Source organism: Cavenderia fasciculata, assembly GCF_000203815.1.
Source record: "Cavenderia fasciculata unplaced genomic scaffold Scf_EU5ZYIE01DZOHE-5, whole genome shotgun sequence".
NCBI classification, from domain to species: domain Eukaryota; phylum Evosea; class Eumycetozoa; order Acytosteliales; family Cavenderiaceae; genus Cavenderia; species Cavenderia fasciculata.
In genome coordinates, this window is record NW_004457644.1 from 536,281 (window position 1) to 560,516 (window position 24,236).

Consider the following 24,236-nt stretch of genomic DNA (forward strand, 5'->3'; position numbering starts at 1 on the left):
AACTTTAATACAAAAAAAAAAAAGAAATTGGTTTCTTTATTTTATTCAAAAAAAAAGTAAAAGAAATAAGATTTTTATTACAATGAAAAATATATGAGTAATGTTATTTGTGTATATATATATATTTGAAATTTATAATAGTTATTGTTCAAATATTGAATCTTTTAAAATGGCATTTAGTAGGTTTGAAACTTTTGATTTGGCAAGTGCTGTGACATTCATAATTTCGATACGTTGTGATGGGATGGGAGTGTCCACTGAAATTTTCTTGAGAGTATCTTCCATGAGCTCTGAAAGTTGGGTAGTGGTTGATTCGAGATCTTCTTGTAGGAATTCAAAGAGATCTTTGGCAGTTTGGAGTCGAGGTGCCATATTCTTGGTCAACTCGCTTTCAAATGAAAAAAATGCGTATATATATGTGTGTTTGAGAATACATTTGCATTCGAGCAGTTGTTCTATTCCCTTTTCAATGTATTGTGCTTCCAACCATGTCGAAACCTTTTCCATTTCCTCCATCTTGGCTCTTGCCTCTTCTCTAATAACCTTTTCCAATTTTCTTGTACTTTCATGATTTATCACTTTTTCTGAATAATGTAAATATCTTTCTAATGCCTCACTAAATAAATATAAATTAAAAATAATTAATTAATATTTAAATTCTTTTTCTTTTTTTCTTTTCTTTTCTATTTTCTATTTTCTATTTACCTATTTTTTAATTTTTGATCAATTTCTAATTGTTCTTTATGTTTTTTTGAACGCTTCCAAGGTAAAATTGATTTCTTGGTAGTTGGTTCTTTGTTGACTTTGTTACATATATAAAAATTTTGGTGACCTTTCCAAGGTCGCATGCAAACCCAACACCATTCATAGGTGCATGATCTACAGGTCATATGATTACATCCTCCATTCTTTTCAATCGAACTTTGGCATTTTGGACATTGTTTACAATTTACAGATTTCCAATGTGTAGTCTCTGATTCATCTCTACATTTTTGTTCCCATAATGCCATTTGTTCACATGTACATGGTAAATGTGATTCTCTATGACATTTTAAACAAAATCTAAAAATTAAAAAAGAAAAAGTTAATATTAAATTATTTTTGTTTTGATTTGTTTGTCTATTTGATTTACCTAAATAAACATTGGGAACATTGAACTATATCTAATGAAGCATCGGATGAATCAGAAGTGACTATACTTTCGCAACCTGGAGTTGGACACCATCTCATTTCAGAGTGTTGGAGGTATTTCTTGGTTGCAAAACTTTCATATTTCTGGTAGAGGAATGGAGCAATGAGATGTTTGATGGTGAGGTCATCGACGACCGATGTACACTTGAAAAATGGACACCGAATATTTGCTTCACCTTCTACAATCTTCCCACCAAGATATTGTGCCCAACATTCATTGCATATAGAGTGACCACAAGTTGGTAATGCAGTTGCTTCTGTAGTTTCATCATCTCCACAAATTGAACAACCAACTGATGCAATAATATTATTATTTGAATTGGATGTACTAGTCTGGTGGTTGCTACTGCTGGTGGTAGTGGTATCATCGTTGCTACTGACAACAATCAATGCAGCTTGTTGACGGTGTTGAGATTGTGATTGTGGTTGTGCCTCACTACCACCTGAAAACTGTGCATGATGATGGTGGTATTCAATACCAGCCTCTGTACATACTTCTTGAGTTGATTCAAAGTATCTAGTGAGTAATTTCTCACGTTTCCAATTAAAATGTTTGAGTAGTGTATGTGACTGGTTGAATGTAATCGAGAGAAGTTGAGCTACTTCGTTGATCTCTCTTTTTTGTTCTTCGATCAATTGGTCAGCATCTAATGTTCTACTGCCAATTCCTCGACTACCAAGTTCAGTCTCTACATCTCTGAATCCATCGAAAACGTTGACATCGTCGTCAGAGTCAGAGTCAGAGTCATCATTATCGTCGTCGTCGTTGGAACTATAAGATGTGTCATCTTGTTGATCACCACCATCTTCATTGTCGTTTGCGTCGTCATCGCTACTGCTATACATATTATCTACTTGGTCGCTACTTGATTGGTCGTCGTCACCGCCTTTGGGTTGTTCATCCTCACCGTCATTGTTGATCAGAACTATATTGAATGAGTCTCCACCACCACCACGACTATTATTCAACTCTGTCTTTGGTGAAGAATGTAATGATATGACAACTTGCTGTTCAACAAGATCGTCGTCGGCGGATGAATGATTCAAATTGATGGTGTCTTCCAAATGTAATTTTTGTATCTGGATCTTTGGACTCTTTTTTGATGATGAAGATGAAGTCGGAGATGATGACAATGATGATGAAGAAGGTGATGGTGTAGTTGTAGTAGATGCAACAGCCGACGATGACAATGTCGGTGAAGAACTATTACCATTACCACTACTACTACTAGGGTTATTGGTTGGTTTTCTCTTTTTAAATAATTTTGTTACCAACATCTCTTTTTTTTTTCTATCTCTTTTACAGTAGATGAAAGGTACAGAATAGTATGTATTATATTTATATTATTAAATAATGAATGAATATATGACTGAATGAGAGAGATATATTATAAATTCATTGAATACTTTGTGTGTCAATATAAATAAACTAGTTTAATAAATAAATAAAATAAATAAATAATGATTGATTGATCGACTGAGAAGAAAGAGTATTATTATTACTATTATTACTTTCAACGCATAGACACACGAACACACCAGCACCCAAACAAACACACACCACTTATAAATAAATTGTTTTAGGGTGATAGGAGGGAGAATATTATATTGTGTTGGAGAGGAGAAGGACAGAGGGGGGGAATGTAAATATAGATTTGCTTATTCTATTCTATTCTATTCCTATTGACGATCTCGCTTCCCCTTGATTGTAATATGATGAAGAAGAAGAGGATGATTATGTATGTGGATGGTTGATTGTGATTGGTTTGATTGACTACTGCACTCAAAACTTTATCTCTCTCTAGTACTATTATTATTATTATTACATCAACTTTGTGTAAAAACGGAAATGATCCAATGATCTTTATCGGTTCCCCTTTATGAATGAATGAGCCCATCATCATCAGCATCACGATGGATCAACAACTGTTTGTCTTTGTTCTTCTTTCCAAAATCTTGAAACTGTTTTGGCACCATTTTTTCGATGAATTCATTTCGCTATTAATTGTTTTTTTTTGGCACCAATATATCTATTTTTGGCCCAGCCGGGAAAAAAGATCAATGAATCCAATATTATTGAAAGACAGACAGACAGACAGACAGACATCTATCTTTATATCGTTCTCTTTTATTATTATTATTATTTTATTGCTTTATACTAATATAATCATGACCATCTTTAGTTGGTATTAAATATTGCTTATAGAGATGATAAAGTTCGTATTCTCTGTCGGTGTTGGGTGTTGTGGGGATTCCTCCCTCACTACTATTAAATACACTTTTGTCTAGTAATTGATTAGATAATACGTATTCCAAAGTTTGACAATATTCTATTGATCCATCTCTAAAATATGGTAATCGTTGAACAAGACCTTCTGTTCTATTGAGATGAAGGAATCTAACTGTTTCCAATTGTCCGCATTCAACTGCATTTGTCATTGCTCTATTAGTACACCCTACTTTTGTTTGGTGATCATGTAGAAACTAGTTTTTTTAAAAATAATAAATATTGATTAATATTGGTTGTTTTGGGATATCCATTGATGGATGATTTGAATGATTTGTATGATGATGATAACAAACCTTTACAATGTCAATATATCTTTCAGCAGCTTTATCCATTGCATCAGTTGTACATCCCTCTGTTCTATTAAAATGTAAAAACTTTAAAAATGTAAATATTAGTAAGTATGTAGGTACTCAGCTTTTTTCAAAATTAAAGAAAATATATAAATAAATAAATAAATAAATAAATAAATAAATATATACCAACCTTGACAATATCAATATATCCATTCTCTGATGCTTTATCCATTGCTTTTTTTGTCCAAATAGGTGAAGTTGGTAGGCTCTGATGAATATATTGAATGATATCTAATCGACCATGAGTACAACAATTATTGATCAAAACAGCGGTAAAAGGTATTTTGTAATAATCATAAAGAAACTTTATGATTTCAAAGCCATTTTGTTCGGGTTGTACAACTCCAACATAATTCATTATATGGTTTGAAGGTCTTTCTGTCCTATTTAAAAATAGATACTATTAATAGAGAGAGAGAGAGATAGATTAATATTGAATATAGTTATATTGTGTATATATATATATACCTTTAACATATCAATGTGACCATTAACAACTACATTATCCATCCCACGTGTTGTACAGCCTTCTTGTCTATTTTGATGTAGGAATTGAACTATATCCATGTCACCTCTTGTAACTGCATGATTCATGCAATCAGTAGTACATCCTTCAGTTCTATTGTAATGTAGGAACTGAATCATTTGTAAACTCTTTGCTCTATCCATTGCTTTAGAGGTGCAACCCTCCGTTCTATTTTGATGTAGGAATTGAACTATATCCATGTCACCTCTTGTAACTGCATTATCCATGCAATCAGTAGTACACCCCTCAGTTCTATTGTAATGTAGGAATTGAATCATTTGTAAACTATTTGATTTATCCATTGCTTTAGTTGTACATCCAGCTGTTGTATTTTGATGTAACCATTCAACAATAGAAAAATGTCCATTTTCACATGCTAAATCCATATCATCGGTCGTTTCTTCTTCATCTGTATAATAACTCTTTAAATACTAATTAGGGGATAAATAAATATATATAAGTATAATAATAATAATAATAGTTTGAGTGTTGTTGTTTCATTTCACTTACCTTGACTATTTCAATATGACCACCTGCAATAGCTCCATTCATAAACGATTGATCTGCATTGATATCGGGTCTATTTTGATGGATGAGCTAATATATATATATATATATATATTGATTGATTGATTATTAAATGAATTGAGTTAATTAAATAATTATTTGTTTGTTTGTTTGTTTCTTACATACCTTTACCAAATCAAGATCACCTTGTTGACATGCCAATTCTAAAGAATGATCAGTGAATGATACACCTCTATCTACCAAAAATGTGATTATAGGATGGTGTTGATTGGATACAGCCGTTTCAAGACACTCATGGTCAAAGTCAATAAAAGGCTCTAATAACTTTAGCATTGGTAAATGTCCATTCTCTGCAGCTACATCTGGGCAAGAGTTAAACAGAATGTTATTAGAGTACTTGTTGATCATGTAATCTAATATATCGACATGTCCATTTGAAGCGATATTGTGTGCCAAGTCTTGGTAGTATGGTGGATATAAGCCTTTTGTATTGGGATTAAAATCTGGTGACCATTCCAATAGATGCAATAGTGTATCCAATGTTGCATTTTGATGTGAACAGTATCTAGTGATCGTATTCATTCTTCTTTCAAACAAAAAGTGGTCACTTGATGGTAAATAGTGTTTGATAAACTGCCATGGCATTGCATATTCTGTAATCATACCAAGAAACTCTAACTCCTTTATATCTCTTCCTTTTAAATACCTATTCTCTAGAGAATAGATTCGCTCCGATATCTCTTCAACATGTTTGAATATTAATTGTCTAATATACCCAACTCTAAATATTGTTAAATATGTTGTTGTTGTTGTTGTTGTTGTTGGTAAAGAGGATGAGGTCATGACTCTCTACTCTACTCTACTCTTGTTGCAAATACATTCTAGAATCAAAGTGAAACATAGACAGTAAGACAAAGAAATTATTATCTTTCTTTATTTTTTTAATTTCTATTTTTTTTATTTTTTGGGCTTTATGAACTGGCAAATGCCCAGCAGCAGAATGTTCTTTGCTGCGCTGGTGTCTTTGTTAAACCATGATTTGCATACTGGGTAATACATCGATTCCCATTTGATATCACATGGGGAATTTTGTTTGCGGAGAAGAACCATTGTTTCTTTGTTGCCAAGAGACTTGCCAGATTCATAATCATGTGACGAAACATAGTCGCTATTAGACTTGTTCCCATCCTCTTCATTATGAATTTCATCAAGTTTTCTTTTTTCACAATTAGTTGGAGTTGTTGATGGTGATGGTGGTGTTGCTGGACAAAATATTCTCAATGGACGCTCTCTTTTCTATAGAAAATTTCAAAAATACCATTGACAAGATCTTCATCCAACTTTTGGCCAACTACTTTAAGGGGTATTCACTTGACCAAGTCTTTAATATATCTCTCGTCCCTATTCTCTAAACCTCCCCAATTGTTTATTTTTAATACCAATGGTCAACTAAAAATTAAAGTTTTAAATTTGTAGTATGATAACTCGGCCACTCCCTCCTCTTCATCTCCTGGCCTACATCTCTTTCATCCTCTCTGCCTCCTCTTCAACAAACAATGAAAAGAGAAAGAGTTATTCATACACACACAGTTGACAGATGACACGTTGTGGATATTTAATGGGATTCTCAAAGTTGGGGAACAAATCAAGTATAGTTTGAGTGTTGGTGGGAATTGATCGATTATGAAGCAATGCTTGGAGTGCGGATTTGTTTCGGTAGGTATATTCATAAGTTTCCAAACAATGCAATTTGTTTACCGCGCGAGGGCAAAGTTGATTGGTCGTCGATTTCTTCTTTCATAAAGATTGTATGTGTTTTCTTTCTTGATGATGGGTTTTTTATTTTAAATCTATAACAAGTCTGTATATATTGGTATTAAAATTAAACAACAAAGTTCATCCACCACCACCGCCACTACAAGAGAGGTCGCCAAGTTTCAATCTCGTATAAATTTTCATAATTTATATCAAGTTTGACCGCTCTTGTGGCCCACCAAAACATCCACCTAGTAAATTCATCACAATTGTCAAACCCTCAACTAATCATATTCATGCCATATATATTATACTTTAAATAAATCAATTGATTAAAGACGAGTTGGTCCATTTTTAAAAACTATAAAGATATGTATCTTGTAAAATTACTGTCATAAATACTGTTTACCAATTATTACTTATTTATTATCTTTTAGAATGGGTGGTTTTGATAGAACGAATGCGAAATTGTCCATGACCACTATAGCCTTGATGGGTTTTAAAGAGCTAATTACAATAATACTAGTATGTACCAAATAAATAACCATGATATCGATATAAGATTAAGCTACCATTACTCTTGAGCATTCACAATTGTTTTGAGATTGACCACTTCTGAATTATTTGATTATTGATCCATTCCAAATATACTAACCATCTTGTCTAGCGTTGCTGGATTGAACACTGCTGACACCAGTGCATATAATGTTGAAGATCCAAGGCGCCTACACCTTTTGTGTTGGTATTTGTCTTTTTATTTGATTAATCGTGATCCAAAAGGTATCGATCCATGTTGCACGTAGTTTTATACAATAGTACTATGAGATTTGCTTTGAATACCATTTTTTTTGTTTTAATAATCTTTGAAACGACGATCCAATACCAACAATAGATACAACTCTTTGTGCTCTTTCTGTTTATATCATTTGTTTTTCCAAACAATGCTTTCTAGACCTCATCTTAGCCCATGGCTAAAGGCGACTTTACGGAAAGTACTTTTTAGCAGGGTGAATCTCTCGCAAATTTTTTTGGCAACCATTTGATAGATAATTAAAAGATCTATCGATTGGTAAAGAATAATTAAAAATAAAGAAGACCATAGAGAGAAATAAGTTTTACAAATAAATAGATTCTGAGGTACTCCCAACCAAAAATTTTCAAAACCCCTCAGAAAATAAACACTCATTTCTTACTAAAAGCATTTATTGTATACCCCTAACCATCAACCTCGATAAAAATATATACATACACACACGCAGCACCCTATGTTTCACTGCGCATCGCATCGCACCAACTTAAAAGTGTAACTTAAAAACCACTATGCAACACAACATTCTTTCATTCAAACCACTCACTCTAGTGTGTATGTATGGATGATGGTTGTGAACATACATCAACCAAGAGATATATAGATGGGTGGTTCAACTTGACTGGGAAGGAGGTTCATTCATTCATTCATACAACTTGTTCACAATAGAAACAAAGATAAATGGGATAAATTTGGGTTGGTTGAGGTGAGTGAGGGGAGAAGAATAGGGCAGCACATTTGATCAAAAGTGGGATCGTTGGCTCGCCAATGTATGTATGTCCATCTTTCAATTCAAATCATCATCATCATTTCCTTTCTCATCATCATAACCACAAAATTATTTATATATATAAATATAGAAAGAGTTAATAATAATAATAATATTTATAAATAGAATAATCAAAAAAAAAAAGATCAAAAGGGGAAATAATAGTAAAAAGAATTAATACTTACTATTATTATTATGTATCGACCATCAATATTACTACTCATTGTTGTTCTATTTTTTCTGGGAGTAAATGGATCAATATTAGAAGACAAGAATAATTGTACATACACTTCAAAAGTGTCTGGCAACTATGAAGATGCACAGAGTTGGTCTTGTGTTCCCACATTTGAAACCAATATGGTGATCAATACAACAGTGGTAGTGTCTACCAATACTACCAACTCTAATATTTACAGTGTCAATCGATATGTCCAGAATGGAGGTTCACTCGTACTAAAGTATATTGCTCAATCGATTTACGATCAGACCTTTATCGTTGGTGAAAACTCTTCCATCGTCATTTCCAACAACAAAACAACAATGACTATTGACAAGGGAAAGGTATTATCCATTACACAAGGTGCTACATTCTTAATTTCAAAATCATCAATCTTGATTGAAACACCATTGGTTAATATTTCAAATTCTGGAAAATATATTTTTGGTATGCATATAAAAACACAACATTTATAAATATATTAAAGAAAAAGAAAGAAAGAGATTAATTATTATTGTTTATTTAATAAATTTAATTTTAGATAAATCAAAAGGAATCATTCCACCATTTCACATGTCATATGGTAGTTTATTCAATACCACACCATCATCTGAAATTCAAATCCGTCCAGTTGATTTTGAGAGTAATGATACATTGACTTTAGATAGTGGATCAAGATTCATTTCAATTCTATCAAATATCTCTTCTAAAGTTGAAACAAAGATATCTGATTCCCAAGTCACCATGATTGGATCTTTTTTTAATCAAAAAAATTCAAACTATACAACTGTATGATGCAAACAAACAAATATTACTAACATAATAATAATACTAACTATAATTATTATTATTATATGATATATAGAAATTATCAAAGATATTGTTTAGCAATTCATCGATTACTTTTAGAAATGTATGTTTCCTGAAAAAAAAGAAACGGGAGTATTAATACTAATTTGATTTCAAAATCCACTTCCATATATATATATATATAGTCATCGTTTTCATTTATAGATAGTAGTATTACATTTAATAATTCAGATATACATTGGGATCAATTAACACCTCCAGAAGAAGGAAATGGAAATAGTTCAACAAAATCTAATTATACAGATTATACTAGAATCAATCTATTCAATTCGACTATTATTAATATTGGTGATGGTAGTAATGGTGCATTCCATCTTGGAAGAGTATTATTGACTATAGGCCAAGTCAAAAACTCATCTATTTGTCAATTGATCAATAATGCCAGTATGACCTTATCAAATGTATCCAATATAAATAATAATGATGTATGTATTACAATATATATATATATTTTGATCCCAACATAATTTAAACTAACAATCCTTTTGGACTTGTGTATACTAGTTTTATATTTATAATAATGGATATTTAGATATTAGTGGAGGTGTTTTAAATGCAAGTCTTGTACCATCAAATTCTATGGCTAGTAGATTAGTTTTAAAACGTGCTACACTCTCTTCAAAACAACCAATTATTCTTAATAAGGGATCGATTGAAGGTATCGGTGAAATCGATGGATTCTTGAATATTAGTAAATCAGCATCACTAGGTAGATACCCAGAACCATCAATCATCAACTTTACCAAACCAGTAGCATTTGAATTTAATTCAACCATTCATGTCATTTTGAATTCGAATCAAATGTATCAAACTAATTGTATGTGATGGCCATCCCATCTTTGAGATGATAAATGATGAATAATATTATTGTTATATTCTAATCAATCACTCTCTCTCTATTATATGTCTCTCTCTAGATACTTTCAATTCTACGATTGAAATGATGAATGCAACGATGAATCTAACAATAGACGTATGGTTTTTGCTAACGAAATCAAATGAAAGCTTTGCTGGAGAGTACTTGGTGGTGGGATTTAACTCTACGATGGAAGGACAACGCGTCAACAATGTCAAGCTTCTCGTCGACTTGGTTGGATTCCCCGAACCATATAAAGCTACCCTAAAAAAGGCTTGTAGATTTAGTACTGAAATTGGTCCAAATGGTTTGTCGATCACATGGAACAGTTGCAGCATTGCTAGAGAAAAAGAGAAACTCGTAGGCTCCTCTATACTCTTTTTGTTTATGTCTCTAATCTTGGTAGTTGTCATTGCATTTATAGGTTATCATTTAAATACTCATCATTTAATTTGACCTATAACAAATAACAAATAACAAATAACAAACCTAGATAGTGTACGCACTCACACCCACACACAAGATACTAGTCTTCTTCCCTCTTTTCTTCTAAAGTTTAAAAAAAAATAAAAGCTCAAGCAGAGTATTAAATTTTATTTGTATGGGCGGGCTTTGAGGTTACAGTTCACCTCAAATCTTTCTACCGCCTTCTCTCTTGCAATGAAGAGAACACCGACCCTAGCGCAACGACATGTGACCACTATTCTATTATCTTATAATCTTCTCATAGATAGAGATAGAGATAGATATAGAGATAGAGATAAAGAAAGAAAGAAAAAGAAAAAATGACAACTGTAGCAAATACAACATCATTTGAACATCAATTGAAAAGTGGTCAATTAGTTGTATCAGATGTCGTTGAACTGATCAATAGTAATAATAACCAAGCTGGTGGTAAAGATATACACCTATCAGAGACATTCTCATTGTTTACTGACGCTGTCAATGGTATTGATAATAAAACTATTGAATCAATTAAATCAAAGCTATCAAACAGTATGTGTATAAATTAGACAAAAATAAATCAAAACAACTAATCAAATCACATGTGATACTAATTATATATATATATATATATGATTCATTATAAATTAAAAAAAAAGATAAACCTGTAACATATTATATTAGAGGAAGTGATATTGAAAGTAATGGACAACGTCAGAGTAAAGTGATGCAATCACTTTTCAAACCTGATTTGGAAAGTAATTGTATCACAGTTCCAAGTCAATACACAATCGAAACCATTCAAAAAGTAGCAACTTACTTGAAACGATTGGTTACTCCTAAAGGTGAATCGTTTAAATCCGTAAGTAATAGTTAATCATCATCATCATACTCATATCAGATGACCATCCTAATCTTTCTTTTTTTTTTTCTTTTTTTTATACTTTACTTTACTTTAGGCATTTAATTGTAGACATGAATTTAGTAAGGATTTGAAGGCCTTAACTTCCAAGACCTTAACAAGTGTAGATTGTAGAGTATTGTATTGGGATACATCAAACATTATCAATTTTAATGTTGTACGTAAGGTAGTAGGAGTAGGTCGTAGTAACCACCCGAGTTGGAAAACTAATTAATTTATTTAATGTATTTAATATATTTATTAATATATTTATTTATTTATATTTATATATTTATTTTTAATTTAAAAAGGAAAACAATGAATTGGTTCATGAAATGCTTAGTAAAGATGAAATTAAAGAGTACTGTGATTTAATTGACGCTTTGAGCCAGTTCAAGTCTGTTGGATTTGCCAATGAAGACCAAAGAGAGCTACCCTATGATCGCCAACTATTTGAAAATTTAGGGATTGATCCAAAAGACAAGAGAATCATCGAGTACCTCACGACCAAACAAATCCTTAATGATTATTGCCCAGATATTGACAATGCCGATTTAAAAATAGACAATCTATTCAAAATGATTAATCATTCTCTTTTTTTAGATATTCAATCCAAATTGAACCAAAGGATGAATGATTTGATTGGTACTAGTAGTACTAGTACTTCCTCTTCTTCTTCTTCTTCTTCTTCTTCCTCGTCTACAATTTTTTTAAATATTTTAGAGTATCCAGAATATCATACTGTATGTACTGTTCCACTAGTATTAAAAGAGTTTGCAAGTTAATATATTAATATTATTATTATTTCATTTTCCAATATTATATAGGAATGTAGAGATATATCATCAGCAATGATTAATAGATTGGTTGACTTTATTCAAGACAAGTTGTATCTTTCATTGCTTGGTGAATTCACTGCTATTCCTCATTGCTCGCCAAATGACTTCCCAGATGACTTCCCAAGTGCCGCATCGTCCAATGCCGTCCTCCAAAGTTTACTCAAGGATGCAAAGCTAGACTGGCCAAACAAATTAAATTTACTTGATGTTAATGACCAAACCCGAAAGTGCCTAGTCAAACACACACCCACATCCGATGGCAATACAAGTAGCTTTGAAATTATTCATGATGGTCATGTATGTTTTAATAATCAAAATCATCAATTCATTCATTTACTCAATTTATTTATTTATATATTTATTTATATTTATTTATATTTATATATTATAGATCAAATGTACTTACTATAGTTTGAAACCAAAGCAATGGTCTATTCCTTCGTTCCATTCTGATTGTTCAGACAACAAAAAAAAGTACTTTAATCCAGAAGCTCAACTTTTATTAACAGATTTTAATACAATTTCAAGGGAATTATGTTTAGAATCTACTTTTAAAATATTTGCATTTAATATGACTCCTGCTGTAGGTAGTATTAGTAGTAATCAACCATTTTAATATTAATATCATTCATTTATCAACCTATAGATTAACCCTACAGAAACAGAGAAAAAGATTGAGAAATATGGTCTAGTGCCATTAATTAATTTCCCAGCCATTCGATTCCAAACTAGGGATACCTATCAAAATTTTTGTCATACTTACTACAAACTTTTGGCAAAGTCCGATAATAATCTCAGTCCCCAGGAGAAGTGTCATCAGCTGCTACAGAAAACGTTTACAACACCTGATCTCTTCTACTCTTGTGGTCGTTCAATTGTATTCCTAAGTAGTGCTGCTGTATGTTTCAAAACATTAATATTCCATTTTGTATGATATAAATATATTAATATTAATATTTTGCAATTTATTCCTCTACCTAGGTTGCTAAATTAAAAAAAGATGTCGAGAATAGCTCAAAACAAGATAACAAAGGTAATCCCATTTATACTCCAAAGCAATCAAAAGGTTTGGGGTCTGTCAATACTTATGAACACAGATCACCTTCTGATTTATCAAAATCTAATCATACCGGTTTTGGTGGTGGTGATAAATCCCCATTTACTCAATACTCTTCTTCGTTGTCTCGTACAAAAGAATCAATTGATCATAGTTTACAAGGAGGTGCTATTAAAATGATGGATTTACAATCAGCCACCACCACCACCACCACCACCGCTGTTTATCAGCTTGATATTTCCAGAGAAGAAATCGACGCACATGAATACCAACCAAAATTACCAACTAAACAACAAATGTAAGTTATACCAGAAAAAATATTATTTACCTTTTTTTTTTTAAAATATTATTAACCTTTTTCTTTTTGTTGTTTAGTGATCAATCAAGTAAAATATTTGTTGGAGGGTCATTGGATGAAATCAAATTGGAAGAAGAGCAGCCTATTCAATATCGCCAATCAAATGTGACCAAAGATGATTGCAAAATATCTGAAGATAGGGAAATAGGAACTAAATCAACCTTTGGTAATATTATTTATGCTGGTACATTCCATAACCTTCGTACCTTGATTCTTTTTACCGATCAATTTAATTTAGAAAATCGTATGTCCAAAAATCCTATCCATTCATTCATTCATTCTCATTCATTTCTAATCAATTTTAAATATTTTTTATTTCTCAGCTGAATCATTTATTGCTGGATTAAATCAAAGAGCTATTGAAGAATACTTGTACATGTTGGACATTTATTATAAATTCCATCTCAATCATTCAAACTATTTAAAAAAGGATATCAAATCTTTTATTGTAGGTTTGACTCGTTTCCTTTTGTTTACCATTAAGTCAAAGCAACAATTGGGAAAAGAACAAATACTTCACAAACTGTTGGTTAGAACTAGAATCAGTGAATATGTATTCAAGAGTCTTCAAGCATTAATGGTTAATCAAAAATATGATACTCCTACACTTCATATTTTAACCAATTATCTTTTATATTTCTCTCAAATTGAACAATCTTGGGATTGGGTAAGCTAAATAATTATATTTATATTTATATATTATTTATTAATTTTATTTAATTCTTTTTTAGTATTCAGAAGGATCCGGACTAAGAGTATTGTTCAACTTTTTAAAAGATTTGAATCAACAGAAATCACTTTCAAACAATCATAGAATAGCTTCATACCAAGTCTATCTATGTTTTGTTCATATGACTAAAAGTGAAAAGTTGGTTCAATGTATTGCATCTGACAAGATCCAATTACATAGCAATCGAAGCATGTCCAATTTGATTGTTGCATTGTCAGATCTGGTTGTAAAGTACAAGGCAGATACAAGAATCCAAATTGCCAGTATGCAAATCACCAACAATCTCTTTAAAGTAGAGTCTCTTCACCAACTGCTACTCAGCTCGTCACTGCTGAGCACCTTTATCAGACACTTGTCAATGGGTAGCCTTGAACTCATCCAAGAGTTTACCATGTTGGTTGACGATATTTATCCAACCGTCCTCAAACCAAAAGACAAGCAACTTGGTGGAGTCGCTCACACTCTTACCAAATACTTGTTGACTCTTTCCGGTGACTCTGATGAATTTAAATCAATTTCTGCATCACTTGATAAATTGATTAAACTATCAACTACAGTCGATCAAGATTGGAAATCAATTACGTCTAGTGGTATACTTAATTACTTTAAATCAATGATTGTCAACAAAAACTCTTCTGGTGACCAAACAACCAATATTAGTGATCAAATCAATCAAACTACTACTGGTTCAAACTATGCAACATTTGTTGCATGGAGACAAAACCTATCTAAAAAGCAACTAACTCAAATGAAACAATCATGTGATCAAGGTTTAAAATTAAGAAATATCGATTGGACTGAATTATTGATTCAAAAAAAAGACAAAGTAAACACAAATAATAAACACAAATAAACACAAACAAATAAACATAAACAATTACAAAAAGAAAGGTATCATGTCATTGCTTGACTACTTAATGTCAACAAGCCCCACAAGGTATCAGTGTACTTTTTAGGTTACAAAGGTGGGATAAGCTATTTAGATGGAACTTTTGAGGGTTCAGTTTGTTTAATCATCCGATACCTTGAACAACAATAAAAATAGCTCACAAAAGAGAAACTGTATCACTATACACACTTGCATAGAAATGTATTTGAATTTTCACCATATGAAAAGTTATGGGTCATAGACGAACGAATGACCAAAAAGAAAGAAAACGAAAAATAACTTCCTCCTCCTGGGTATGGAAAATAAATATTATATTATATATTAATATTTAATATTAATTAATTCATGGTTATTATAAACGATTAGGAGGAATGAATCTGATGGATATCTCTCCCCTCTATTTTCGAAAAATGTGGTGTCATCGGTAATTTCAAGATTGAAGGTGGAATGACTTGATATAGGTGTCTCTCTCCACTCGGACTGCCGATTGATTGTTGATTAAGGTGGGGTGAGTCCTAGAGAGAGATAGAGAGACGATAAACGAAGGATTTTGATTCGATCTCTCTTTGAACAAGCAAGGGAAGGGTAAATTAAATTAAATTATTACTATTATTATTCTTATTTACACTGGTTAGGGTTCTTCATGGGTCGTATCCCCCGTCCGCAAAACATCATCCAAGTGTCATTCTCGCTCACTTCTTCTTCTTCCTCTTTCATCTTATTGGCCGCCACCTCGTTTCGTTACCTGAACAATCATCATCATCGAGTGACCTGCACCTCGAGCAAAGAGAAAGTTTATTGTTTTTTTTTTTTGTTTTTCTTTTTTATTTTTTTCTTTGTCCCTGTTTTCTTTTTTTTGAAGATAGCTTGAAATCGAGATAATATTAGATTTGCGACCAGACCAAACAACAAACAACAACTTTTAGAAATATTCATAGTTATATATCATATCACACTCGACGAGTAACTAAAAATACCACCACCGTCACATCCACACAGAAAGAGTAGTAGTTCTATGCGAGAGCAGCATTTCATTATTTCATAGGCTTAGCTACTATAGTTCTTCTATTAGGATACAAAGACAAAGACAAAAAAAGACAGACAAAAGTCATATCGATTAATAGAATACAGATTTTAAAAGGGTATGTGTTTATCACTCTGCAGAGTAGTAGTATAGTGGTAGTAGTAGTCAGAACAGTGGTAGTAATAAGAGATTACAGTAATAATGCATTCAAAGTAAAGAAAGAAAGGGGACGGACAAACTCGACGCGTGATAAAGATATTATTATCATATCATATATATCTATGTTGTATATCACCATACAACCAGTTTGGAATGTATTGGTTATCATGAAGTAATAGATAGAGTTTTGAGGAAGAGTAGATAAAAGAAGAAAAGGGAGTAAAGAGAGAGATGTACCAACAACAGAACAACAATTGGAGGATTGTCTGTCTGCTACTGTTGTTGTTGTTGCAATTAAATCAATAATGAATGCGATGCGAGCAACCCAACAACCCAACAACACTCCCACACGACTACATTATACAATCCCAAATTTATCCCTCTTCCTTTTCTTTGTGTACCCCCCTACCCTGTTAATGTTGTTGTATAATAAAATTATATTATCCTCATACCATCTACACACCACACATATAAATATAAATTGAAACAGCGCAGCGCAGCGGTAAGGAAGGAGGGAGGGATGATGTGTGTGCATCACAACAGAACACAAGGAACGTGCCAGCAGCATTCTTTTCTTTTTAAAATAGTTTGTTAGATTAAAACTATTGTTGTTATTGCATCATCTTTACCTCTCTTACTTTTACCCCCCCCCCCCCCTCCCCACTCACTGCTGCTTGCGCAGTTCATGTTCATTCATTATCCACCTCCCTTTATTTCTTCTTCAGGTTTTACTTTTAAACAACAACATCAACAACAACAACAACTAGTTAATCGTATCATCGTCTTTGTCGTAGCAGAATAGAATAGAATAATAGAGTAGAATCAACAAATACTTCCTACTTTTGACTACTACTCTCAGGAAAGAAAGAAAGAAACAATATACTTATACCCCCCTTATTATAATATATCAATTTGCAGTTCAGTTTTGACAATAACTTTATAACAACTACACTATTACGAATCATTGGTTACTCTTTCTTGTTGGAACACTTAAAAAGCAATCAAATCAAAAAAAAAAAAAGGTAGTGGTCTGTTTGCAAAGGATATCCATCGCACATTTGGTAGATTGATTGACAGAGAGAGATAGATAGGATCAAACCTTTTTTTATTGTTTGGGCAAATGTCTACTATTAAACAACATCAAAGGTCAGAAAGTGGTAATGGGAACATATCAGGTACAGTGGCCCAAGTGTCTTCAACCACAACAACAACAAACATAACCACATCTTCATCCTCACTTTCTTCTTCATCTGATTGGAAGAAATATTCTTCAGGTAAACTATAAACTCTAACATATATATAATATATATTATTGTTTGTTCATTATTATTTATAAATCCCTTCCTTTTTTATTTATTTATTTTTAGATTTAATGGAACATCAACCAAGTAGTCATTATTCACCACCTCAATCACCGTTGAGTGTTTCCGATCCTCTTGGGGGATACTTTCAAAATCTTAGATCACCAGATACCAATGTCCGTAAATCGGCCGTTGAGAATATTATTAGTCTATTGACCGCACCAGAAAATGAAAAATTATTAAGAACAAACATCACAAATATAGTAGTATTGGCAACAGAATCACCATTTGAAGAAATTACAGATGCATTTTCAACTTTATTATCAACTATACAAGTAAGCAAAAAGAAATAGATACAAGACTATCTATAATAATAATATATTTATACTTGTTTACTTTCTTTCTCTCTAGGAAAAATATCATATACCAAAACAAAAAACAACATCATTTATAAATGAAACACAATTACCACCATTAAATAGTAATGATCAATTAACAAAGAGATTATTTCAAGAAGCATTTTTACAATCGGGAAGAGTCAACCATATCATACGATTGTTGGGCTGGCATCCACAATATTTGGAGAGATTTTTAGCATCGTACAACAAGGTGATGCGTGACCAAGGACCACTTCCACTGCCATGGAGAAACTATATAGGGATTTTGGCATCGGCAAGATACAACTGTGGCTATTTGGTGGCATTGCTCGAACACGAATATCTGCATAGTGGAGGCGACCCCAAGTGGTTGCAAGGCGTCGATCACATCCCACAAAAACTAAAGAACCTCTTAAAGATTGTAGAGATGATGGCACATCAACCATGGCTCTTGCCCAACGTCGATATCGAATATTTGGTCAAGGGACAGGATGCCTGGTCAATAGCAGAGCTCGTGCACGCGATGATATTGATTTGTACATTTTTATCGTTGGCAGGTTTTGTCTTTTCGTGCGGTATCCTGCCCGAATATGGACTAGCCTCGACAACAACACTCGACGAGAGAACATCGTTCTCGCTCAACGAAAGCGACTGCGAAGTGGAGGATTTGACAGCGTCGGAAAACACCATCAAGGTGATGGAGCTGCTCAAAAAGAAAAAGGAAGAGCAAGAGGAAGACGACTTTGAAGACGGCGGGCCCGAGATTGATCGTCAACAAGAATTTCACAATGCAGGCAACATTGACGCCGACAATAGCAGCAGCAGCAGCAGCGGCAGCAGTAGTTTGGCCACCACCTCGTCGTCGACTTATGGCGGCATCGTAGACATGTCTCGCTACAACTGCAACAATCAGCTGACACACACCGACTTTGATGTCTCATCAAAGGATTATACCATCTTTTCCGTTCAAGACTACTCGTGGAAGGAGCACGGCTATGAATTGGTCAGTCGTATCTTTCCCGACGCCGCTCCCCTCCTCGACGAGGAGTTCTCTTTTGTCTATACAATGACCTACTACCGTTTCAACAATAGCACCGACATTGACACTCTCCCCTTCCGTAGAGCCGTCTGGTACTATGTACAGCGTGTCAAGGGTATGTGTCACGACGACTACAACTACCAAGAGGTCAACATGTTCCTCAGTCGCAATCTCAAATACTATGTCAAAAAGGCTGTCTGCTTCCCAGACAATATCTCAAAAATCGATTACTCCAAATTGGGTTATGATCTCAAACCAGATGAAAAATGTCATTTAGCTCTCTTGGCTGTATGTTCTCATAAACAAGCAGCTCTTCTCTATGGTCTCTATACTGTAATGTCTTATCAAAATCGTAGATAGAATAAAAAAAGTAAAGAGAATATTATATTTAGGAAAAAAAAAATAACAAATGATAATATAAATATATTTATATTACTTTTTTATTTATTTGGTTTTTGGAGCACCCATACCAAGAGTAATTTCATTTAAATCATCACCATAGTCTCCAACATCTTCATCTCTTTTCTTTAGTAGGAATTTATCTTTAATTTTATCTTTTAATGTTTTCTTTTCAACTTTTTCATGTGTTGTTATGGTTGTAGTGGTTGAAACAATTGGATCAACAACGGCAGGTGAAGTTTTGTTACGATGATCAAAAAAGTGATGATGTTTACTTCCAAGACTACCACCACCTCCAAGAGAAGAAGATTTGGCTGACATTTCTTTCTTTATGGTTGTTGTAGTTGTTTTGTTATTATTATCATGATTCAAAATATCATCTGTCAATTGAACAGTTTTACTTGTTGGTGATCTTATAGATGAATAATCATTTGATTGTCTTCTTGCTCCATATAAAATACCACCCATTGATGGTGAATCTTTGGTCGAGGTGGTTCGGTCAGGCAAGACACCTGTTATTTTGGACAAGGCAGGAATCATTGATGCACCATATGGAATGAATTGATGGATAAATGGTAGGATTGATTTGGTACGATCCAATAACTTTGGAAGGTTGGGTAGTACCTCTTCCATGTGGGGTACGAGGAATTCAAGGTACGGTGCGAGATAGTCGAGTTGTGGGATAATGACGTCGATGTGATAGACCAGAGTACCGAGATGAGGTAAAAGAGCAGGTAGGTATGGTGAAATTTGATGCATATGTGCTGCCAATGCATCAATGTGAGGGAGGAGGTATTTACAGTGTGGCAAGAGTGCTCCGGCATAGGGCATCAATACTCCAATAAAAGGACTGAGCTTTTTAATGTGAGGCAATAGCATTGATGTGTATGGGAGGAGCAAGTGGATATTGGGGACGAGTTGATCAATGTAGGGAATGAGACTGGCTTGTGAATCGAGTAGTTCGTCAATGTGGCCAGACAGTAGAGTAAAGTGGGGCATCAACACTGGAATGTATGGGTAGAGCTTGTTGATGAGTGGGATGAGACGATGACTGTGAAACATTAATAGGGCCGAGTGTGGCAACAACTGGTCGAGATAGGGTATCAACTTTGGTGAATAAGGTAGTAGTATTTTGCATCGTGGTGCGAGTATATGTGCGTATGGCAAGAGTTGTTTGGCGTGAGGGATGAGGATCTTGATGTATGGCAAAATTTCGTTAATGTGAGGCTCGAGAATTGGAATATAGGGGATGAGATCGTCACCATGGACCAGTAAAAGGTCAATGTGAGGTGAAAGTACTTGGAGATGTGGCGCCAACAGTGGAATGTATGGTGATATTTGTTTGACTTTGGGTATAATCAAACGAGCGTGAGGAATGATCGAGTTCATGTTGGCGAGAATGATATTGATGTGTTGCATGATAATATCCATATCTGTCATTATTTGTGGTAGAAATGGTTGGAGTTCGGCTAGTCGTGGCAAAAGCATATCAACGTGTGGTAATAGTTGGTCGATATAAGGTATAAGATGGTCAGTGTATGGAAGTAAAAGGTACATGTGTGGAAGTAGTCTTGGCAGTTCTGGTACCAATTTTGGTACATATGGCATTAGAGAACGACATTTTGGTAGTAGCATGTCAATATGAGGTGCTAGAATCGATGCTTGTGGTGCCAAATAATCGATATAGGGTACAATATCATTTAGATAGGGTGTCAACTTTTCAATGTTGGCAGCGACCACTGATATATTTGGCATTAAAACGTCGATATGTGCCATTAACAATCCAAAATGATTCGATAGTTTTGGAAGGTTTTGTAGTAATAGATCCATGTGAGGTTCAATCTTTTCGAAATTAACCAATAATACATCCATATGTGGTGCCAATATATCGATATTATCCATCAACATTGGCAATCTCTTTTCCAATTGTGGATATCTATCCAAAAGTGGATCTCTATAATAAATAAAGGTTCTAAAATTTGGTAAAATCTTATGTCTATATTTTAATAATACTGGAAATAATTTTATCAAATTTCTAAAAAGAAAAGAAATAAAAGAAAAAGAAGAAATTAATATTACTTTTGTTTATTTATTTATTTGTTTGTTTATTTATATATTATTTATATTTACCTTGCTCTTGATAAAAGTTTTAAACTATCATATGGATATAATATGATATAAATGATTGATATTATAATAGTCGCCCATAATGTAGTTGTTAAATAGATACTATTTGTATCAACAATTATTAAATTCATTGTCTCGAGTATTCTTCAAACTATATATGTAGTTGTACAACAATTGTAATAATTGATATTTAAAAAAAGTATAATACTACTACTATTTGTCAACCAGAGAACAAAAAGGTTGATTTTTGTGATGAATTGGTTGATTGGTATGTATGTTATTGGGTTGTTTGTGGAGTGGAGTAGTGAATAGATTGTTTTATTGGATCTACTTTTATAAACCACAAAGTAAGAAGAAGAGTATGTATGATACTCTTTAATTGTTATTGTGTAAACCACACACTCTTTTTAGTTTGATATCTAATAAATGATTGACTGTGTAGTGTTGCTCTGTGTTGATGTTACGTTGTTAATCTATTTAATATCTTGGATGCATGTTATATAAACTACAATTGTAAAATAAAACATATAATTATTATTATTATTTAGAGATCAACATTAAATATAATGGGTGTGTTTTAAATGACTACTATGAAGATAATGATAGGTGTTAAAGAGTACTACTATTTCTTTTAAAACTCTTTAATTAACCCATTAAAAAAGGTGTGTAATAATAAATAAAAAATCAATTGTGTTGTTGCATTGGAATAAAAAGATGTTTTAATATTTTTAAATAAAGGGGTAATAATTTGGTCACACCGTTTTTCGTCTCAAATGGAATTACTTTTTATGGATGGTATGGAGAGAAAATTAAATAAAATAATTATTTATTATATTATTATTATTTGAATGAGGAATAGGATTATTATTATCACTATTATCTTTTTTTTTTTGACTTTTGTTTTGGATTGTTTGTTATTGTTGTACAAATGGGTGTGTGTTGGAGAAATTAAATTATCCGTTATTATTATTATTAATAATGATGAATTTGGTATGGAATTTGGTATGGCATGGTACCTTTTACCCTTCCATTGGAAGTTTTGGTCTAAATCTATCTATATAATTATATTTATATTTGATTCGATTTTAATGTTTTTTTCTATTGCTACAAGTGGAAAGATATTTTTGAAGTAATTCTTTTGGTGATTGAATGACTAGATTGTGATTTCCACTGGCACGAAGAACGTCATGAAGTTCTTTAATGTCTTCGGTACTGAGTTGCAATGAATCGATTTCACTAAAGTCAATTGGCTTGTCAATGTTTAGTTCTTTGAATCTACTGTTGAGTAGAGGTGAGCAACATCTCTCGTGATTGGCTGGACTGAGATTAGATGTGTGTCCGGGACGTGTAGCATGTTGGTGTTGGTGGTGAGCATGTCCTGGGTGTCTGTTGGGTGATGAGGTGGAGGAGGAGGTGGAGGAGGGGGATGAGGTGGAGGAGGATGCGTCAGTGTTTCTGTCCATTGGCGGTCTATGCGATTGCTCAAAACTGTCACGAATAGCCATATCATATGGCACGTTAATGTACATGTTTTGTTTATTCTCCACCTTGCTGTTGATATCCAACAATTGGTTGTGAAGTAGTTCCAAGTAGTTGATCAAATCAATGATCTTGTTTTGTGTAAGCTTTCTGAATTTTCTTAACTTGTGTGGACCATATCTAGCATCTTCTTCTTCATCAGATGATGAGTCAGATGAAGATTCAGAATCATCTGAAGAATCATATGAATCATCGTCATCATTATTATTCAATTCAGATAATTTAGTTGCCAATAAATCTGAATGAGATATTTCAAGCTACAAACCAAACACACAAACAAATCCAAATATTTATATTAGTCGTCTGTAAAAATATCTATATTTCTATTTTCTATTTTCAAACATACCTCTGATTCTTTTTTATGTTGTTCTGTTGTTGTTGTTGTTGGATGTTCTATACCAGATTTCTTTTGTTGTTGTCTAAGTCTTTTTCTTTCTTTTCTGGCACGTCTGTTGTGTTTGAGGTGACCTGTGATTTGGAGACTGTCCAAGATGGCGAGTACTTGAAGTAACTCTTCAACCTCCAACGATACAAAATAGACCAATCTCTTTATCTTTCTGAGACAATGTTCGAAACCTTTATCTGGCTGGTCAACGTTGATTGAATCCTTTGCCATCTGAATCGATTCCGTAGCCTTTATACTATTTATCAATCTATAATTACAATCTTTGACAATGTTTAATTGATCATTTAATATATTGGATGACGACGACGATGTTGTTGTCGTTGTTGAAGATGCTGTTGTTGATGTTGTTGCCATTTCTTTATATTATATAGATATATACACACAAAAGAAGATATATAAATAAAATGGTGAAAGAAGGGAGGACGGTTTTGTTTGCAAAGCTTTGCCTGCTATTTCTGTCTTTTCTTTTTTTTTGGTTTTTCTT

The 24,236-nt window shown here is 33.0% G+C and overlaps 8 protein-coding genes across 8 annotated transcripts; 3 read left to right on the forward strand and 5 right to left on the reverse strand.

The window, feature by feature from the left end:
• Positions 1–141: 141 nt before the first annotated feature.
• Positions 142–2,469, reverse strand: DFA_09355 (uncharacterized protein; the record flags this gene model as incomplete). The annotated part of the gene is made up of 4 exons (XM_004354657.1): positions 142–388; positions 488–616; positions 706–1,062; positions 1,133–2,469. The coding sequence occupies 4 exons, from the start codon at positions 2,467–2,469 to the stop codon at positions 142–144; spliced, it is 2,070 nt and encodes a 689-aa protein (XP_004354709.1).
• Positions 2,470–3,264: 795 nt separating this feature from the next.
• On the reverse strand, positions 3,265–3,630 carry DFA_09356 (uncharacterized protein; the record flags this gene model as incomplete). Its single annotated transcript, XM_004354658.1, has 2 exons — positions 3,265–3,314; positions 3,351–3,630. 2 exons carry the CDS (start codon positions 3,628–3,630, stop codon positions 3,265–3,267), a joined length of 330 nt encoding a protein of 109 aa, XP_004354710.1.
• A 54-nt stretch (positions 3,631–3,684) lies between these two features.
• Positions 3,685–5,731, reverse strand: DFA_09357 (uncharacterized protein; the record flags this gene model as incomplete). Its single annotated transcript, XM_004354659.1, has 5 exons — positions 3,685–3,833; positions 3,961–4,234; positions 4,303–4,782; positions 4,871–4,957; positions 5,054–5,731. The coding sequence occupies 5 exons, from the start codon at positions 5,729–5,731 to the stop codon at positions 3,685–3,687; spliced, it is 1,668 nt and encodes a 555-aa protein (XP_004354711.1).
• A 114-nt stretch (positions 5,732–5,845) lies between these two features.
• DFA_09358 (uncharacterized protein) lies at positions 5,846–6,995 on the reverse strand (the record flags this gene model as incomplete). Its single annotated transcript, XM_004354660.1, has 3 exons — positions 5,846–6,179; positions 6,631–6,738; positions 6,958–6,995. 3 exons carry the CDS (start codon positions 6,993–6,995, stop codon positions 5,846–5,848), a joined length of 480 nt encoding a protein of 159 aa, XP_004354712.1.
• A 1,420-nt stretch (positions 6,996–8,415) lies between these two features.
• Positions 8,416–10,619, forward strand: DFA_09359 (uncharacterized protein; the record flags this gene model as incomplete). The annotated part of the gene is made up of 6 exons (XM_004354661.1): positions 8,416–8,884; positions 8,979–9,226; positions 9,303–9,350; positions 9,433–9,732; positions 9,812–10,124; positions 10,225–10,619. 6 exons carry the CDS (start codon positions 8,416–8,418, stop codon positions 10,617–10,619), a joined length of 1,773 nt encoding a protein of 590 aa, XP_004354713.1.
• A 329-nt stretch (positions 10,620–10,948) lies between these two features.
• On the forward strand, positions 10,949–17,366 carry DFA_09360 (uncharacterized protein; the record flags this gene model as incomplete). Its single annotated transcript, XM_004354662.1, has 13 exons — positions 10,949–11,159; positions 11,267–11,469; positions 11,567–11,686; positions 11,820–12,251; positions 12,336–12,644; positions 12,739–12,930; positions 12,994–13,245; positions 13,329–13,702; positions 13,780–14,006; positions 14,086–14,429; positions 14,494–15,318; positions 16,270–16,318; positions 17,290–17,366. The coding sequence occupies 13 exons, from the start codon at positions 10,949–10,951 to the stop codon at positions 17,364–17,366; spliced, it is 3,615 nt and encodes a 1,204-aa protein (XP_004354714.1).
• Positions 17,367–17,684: 318 nt separating this feature from the next.
• Positions 17,685–19,641, forward strand: DFA_09361 (sestrin-like protein; the record flags this gene model as incomplete). Its single annotated transcript, XM_004354663.1, has 3 exons — positions 17,685–17,838; positions 17,932–18,200; positions 18,277–19,641. 3 exons carry the CDS (start codon positions 17,685–17,687, stop codon positions 19,639–19,641), a joined length of 1,788 nt encoding a protein of 595 aa, XP_004354715.1.
• An 84-nt stretch (positions 19,642–19,725) lies between these two features.
• Positions 19,726–24,106, reverse strand: DFA_09362 (uncharacterized protein; the record flags this gene model as incomplete). Its single annotated transcript, XM_004354664.1, has 6 exons — positions 19,726–21,715; positions 21,811–21,951; positions 22,831–22,861; positions 22,916–23,584; positions 23,625–23,649; positions 23,693–24,106. The coding sequence occupies 6 exons, from the start codon at positions 24,104–24,106 to the stop codon at positions 19,726–19,728; spliced, it is 3,270 nt and encodes a 1,089-aa protein (XP_004354716.1).
• Between the last annotated feature and the right edge of the window lie 130 nt (positions 24,107–24,236).